The following is a 3949-nucleotide window of genomic DNA, read 5'->3' as shown; positions in this document are numbered from 1 at the left end:
GCGCACCCCTGGGGGGGGCAGAGGCGAGCAGAGAGGGGCCAGACACACAGGCGAACGAGCCGACCGGGCAAAGAAGCTGGGCTGCTCTTCGTCTTCGCCTCGGAGCCTCCATGCCTCTGCACTGCCCTGCTGCCCTCCCGTCGCGCCAGGAGTGGTAGCCATGGCCGCTGTGGCGGTCCTGCGGAACGACTCCCTGCAGGCTTTCCTCCAGGTCAGTGCCCGGGGGGCCTCTGGAGGGGATGGGTGTTGAAGGATAAGGAGCCCGCTGGAAGGAAGATAAGCGAAGTGTTTGTTCTTGTATCTTCCTATCGCCTCGGAGTGCTCGGAAGTTTCTAGTCTGCATCTACTTCAAGACAAGCTCAGGAGGAGAGAAATAGATACTTATGTCCAAGGAAAGTCAGGCCTGAAACTTTCACTACCTCTCTTTCCTCTGCCAATATCCCCTCCAGTCCTAACTTTACGCATTATTGGCAGCCAGGTGACTAGGAGTTTGATACTTGGGGCTATAGGGAGTTGGCTGGCCGAAGTGTGTCGGTGGGTGTTTCCGGCTGGAGTGAAGGAGGAAGGAGGGTGGCGTGGAGAGAGCCTTTACAAAGCGAAAGGTCTGAGGCTTACCGGGTAGGAGCTTCCTGCTGGGGGAAGCGAAGGGAGAACCCTCTGGGAATGAGGAGGAAGAGAAGGAAAAAGAAGGAAAGAAAGAGGAAGAGGAGAAAAGGGGGGGAAGAGGAGAGAGGAGAATGGAAGCAAAGCAGGTCACTACCGCAGTCGATGTTTATAGATACTTTTCAGATTGCATTGTCTGAAGTGAGCTTATGTTTACTAGAAGGCAGCCGTTGGTATTCATCTCGCCTCTCACTTTGTGCCAACTTTTTTTTTTGCCCTCCTCCAAATCAAAAGGATTAATTATGCCTGTTTCCACTAAGTTTTTTTTTCTTCAAATGGGGAACGATGTGCGTTTTGTTCCTTTTTGGCTCATGCATCAAAAACTTCCCCAGCACTGGCTGCAAGAAGTGTGTGCCGGGCGAGTTCTGTGACTGGGGCGGTGGCGGGTTGGTGTGAATTGAAGGGGGTGAGGGGTGGCAGTATAACAACTGGGTGTAGGTGTGGTGAACGGGGCTCGGGATCCTGTGGATGGAGCGGTAATCATTTGTTTCTTCTCCTCCCCAACACGTCCCCACCCCACGACCTCATCACCTCTTCCTATGCAGGACCGTACCCCAAGCGCTTCTCCGGAGTTGGTCAAACACTCGCCGCTGGCGCTCCTGGCGGCCACCTGTAGCCGAATCGGACAGCCGGGTGCGGCCGCCCCTCCGGACTTCCTACAGGTCTCCTACGACCCGACTCTGGGCTCACCCTCCAGGATTTTCCACCCGTGGACTACCGACATGCCAGCCCACTCTCCAGGAGGCCTACCTCCTCCCCACCCCAGCCTGGGGTTGACGCCTCAGAAGAACCACCTGCAGCCCTCTTTCGGGGCGGCCCACGAACTTCCCCTCACCCCACCGGCAGACCCCTCCTATCCTTACGAATTTTCACCGGTCAAGATGCTACCCTCCTCCATGGCAGCCCTGCCGGCCAGCTGTCCCCCAGCCTACGTGCCCTACGCCGCCCAGGCCGCCCTGCCACCTGGCTACTCCAATCTGCTGCCCCCGCCGCCGCCTCCGCCACCGCCGCCGCCTCCCCCACCGCCGCCACCTCCCCCGCCGCCCTGCCGCCAGCTCTCCCCTAACCCTGTCCCGGAGGACATTCCGTGGTGGAGCATCCCGCAGGCCGGGGCCGGGGCAGGAGGCCCAGGCGTGCCCGGGGGCGGCGTCCCAGGGGGCTGCAGCGGGGGCCACCCGGGTCACCACGCCCCGCGCTTCCCCGCAGCGGCTACTGCTGCGGCCGCGGCAGCCGCCGCCTTGCAGCGCAGCCTGGTGCTGGGCCACTCGGACTTCGCCCAGTACCAGAGCCAGATCGCCGCCCTGCTACAGACCAAGTCCCCCCTGGCGGCCACGGCCAGGAGGTGCCGCCGCTGCCGCTGCCCCAATTGCCAGGCAGCGGGTGGAGCCCCTGAGGCGGAGCCCGGCAAAAAGAAGCAACACGTCTGCCACGTCCCCGGCTGCGGCAAGGTGTACGGCAAGACGTCGCACCTGAAGGCGCACCTGCGCTGGCACACGGGCGAGCGGCCCTTCGTCTGCAACTGGCTCTTCTGTGGCAAGAGCTTTACGCGCTCCGACGAGCTGCAGCGGCACCTGCGGACTCACACGGGCGAGAAGCGCTTCGCCTGCCCGGAGTGCGGCAAGCGGTTCATGAGGAGCGACCACCTGGCCAAGCATGTGAAGACGCACCAGAACAAGAAACTCAAGGCTGGAGAGGCCGGGGTCAAGCGGGAGGACACCCGGGATCTCTGAACGTCCCCACCACCACAATCCCTGATTCAGGCCACTGCGCCCTCCCCGCCATTGTCCCGGGACCTCAGGCCCAGGGAGCCGCTTGCACCGCGGGGAAGCTTTGGATTTGTTCAGCACTGGGGCCTTAGGACAGACTGAGGATTTGCCCCCAGCCCAAGCTTCTCGCCCCATTCCTGGCAAATTCGGCGCTTTCCCGGGAAGCTTTCAGTTGTTTTCCTGGCAGTTCTCAGAGGTCTGAGAGGTCAAAAGTAGTTGGTTTAAGGGGGGGTGATGGAGCGTGGTGGGAGGGGAGGAGGTGGAGCAATAGGATTCCGAAGCCCTAGACTGGAGGTTGCCCGTCGAGTCTCTGTCATTCCTCAAGAGGAAAGACCCTAAGACCTCCAGGGGAGTGCAAGGGTCAGGCCTTTATGCTCCAAGGCTTTCCTGACCATCTAAGTAGTTTAAAAAGCAGCTCAAGTCCTAAACAATTTGGAGGCTTCTAAATGCTATGGCTTTTGCTGGGACAGGAATGAGCTTTTGTGTACAGGTTATTTAATAGCTTTGTTAAATAATTATTATTATTATAATAAAGTGTTTTCTTGTCTTTGGCTCCATGCAGGGGCTCCAGCATGAAATGTTTCTGCGACTGCAGTGTGAAAATAAATACATTAACAAGGGGTCACCTGGGGAAGATCCCACTGAGTCAGTCTCATGTGATCATTTCTATCTTCGAATGACTTAACAAAAAGCTTAGGTTTCTTCAAGTATTGGTGTGGTTTTTTTCCCCATTAGACAGTGTCTTGTATTTAGCTTGGTTTGGGTAACAGGTTTGAACCTGAAGGCTATTCAGCCTGACGTGGGCTGAGGGTGGGAGTGGGAGGTCTAAGGGAGACAAACCTAAGTGTATCAAACAATTTTTAGCAAACTTAGGGGAGGGGCTGAAATTTCCTAATTGTACTTTTATTTACTGACACCTCTGGCAGTGTAGTCCTACTGTATTAACTAAAATATTTAGGATTAGAACAGGGAAATTCCCTTTTGAGTTTTATTTGTTTGTTGCCTGCTGGAAAGTGCTGACAAATCTATCATTTCCTACCCTGTCAAGCAGACTAATCTGCTGATTGCATACAGTAGATTATTGGGAAGTAGACTGGGACATCTTGGAGAACAACACTTTTGTGCAGGCTCACCTCACCTAGTTATTAAACATAAGGACAGAGCTTCACAGAAGGTTTTGGACCTAACTTGTTCTCCAAGATTGACTGAATTGCAATATCACTTTACCTTGATGTTCAGCCTTGTAATTAAATGTATCCTTTCTAGTAAGAAAATTAAAAATTGTTTCACTAAGGATAGTAGCTGTATATGGACAATCCATGTAGGGAAGAAAATCCAGGCCCCTTTAATATCTTTGGGTTGTACTTCTTAAAAGATTCAAATAGTCCAGTGTTTCCCCATTAGAAAATGTGAAGTATGGTCATATCTTGGAAAAGTTAGACCCACATGTAATTTTTCCTAAACTTTTGGAAAGGCATTCCTGTTTCTATACACTAGTGTCTTTCCACTATTGACTGCCT

At 54.5% G+C, this 3949-nt stretch overlaps 1 protein-coding gene across 2 annotated transcripts; it reads left to right on the top strand.

Moving 5' to 3' along the window:
• On the top strand, positions 1–3074 carry SP5 (Sp5 transcription factor). Of its 2 annotated transcripts, none has more exons than XM_020990941.2 (2): positions 1–211; positions 1209–3074. In XM_020990941.2, the coding sequence occupies exons 1-2, from the start codon at positions 161–163 to the stop codon at positions 2391–2393; spliced, it is 1236 nt and encodes a 411-aa protein (XP_020846600.1). In that variant the 5' UTR covers positions 1–160; the 3' UTR covers positions 2394–3074. The 2 variants fall into 2 exon arrangements, with proteins under 2 accessions (XP_020846600.1, XP_078003102.1); XM_078146976.1 differs by lacking the exon at positions 1–211 and adding an exon at positions 222–752.
• Positions 3075–3949: the final 875 nt, after the last annotated feature.

The sequence above is a fragment of the Phascolarctos cinereus genome, unplaced genomic scaffold (assembly GCF_003287225.1).
Source record: "Phascolarctos cinereus isolate Bilbo 61053 unplaced genomic scaffold, phaCin_HiC Scaffold_726;HRSCAF=1367, whole genome shotgun sequence".
NCBI lineage: Eukaryota > Metazoa > Chordata > Mammalia > Diprotodontia > Phascolarctidae > Phascolarctos > Phascolarctos cinereus.
Note: the sequence above shows the minus strand (reverse complement) of the source record. Positions and strands in the feature narration are given on the sequence as shown.

Coding starts and splice junctions, on each gene's coding strand:
- SP5 (XM_020990941.2), top strand. CDS start 161: ATGGCCGCTGTGGCGGTCCTGCGGAACGACTCCCTGCAGGCTTTCCTC. Junction 212..1,208: donor CCCTGCAGGCTTTCCTCCAG/GTCAGTGCCCGG, acceptor CTTCCTATGCAG/GACCGTACCCCAAGCGCTTC.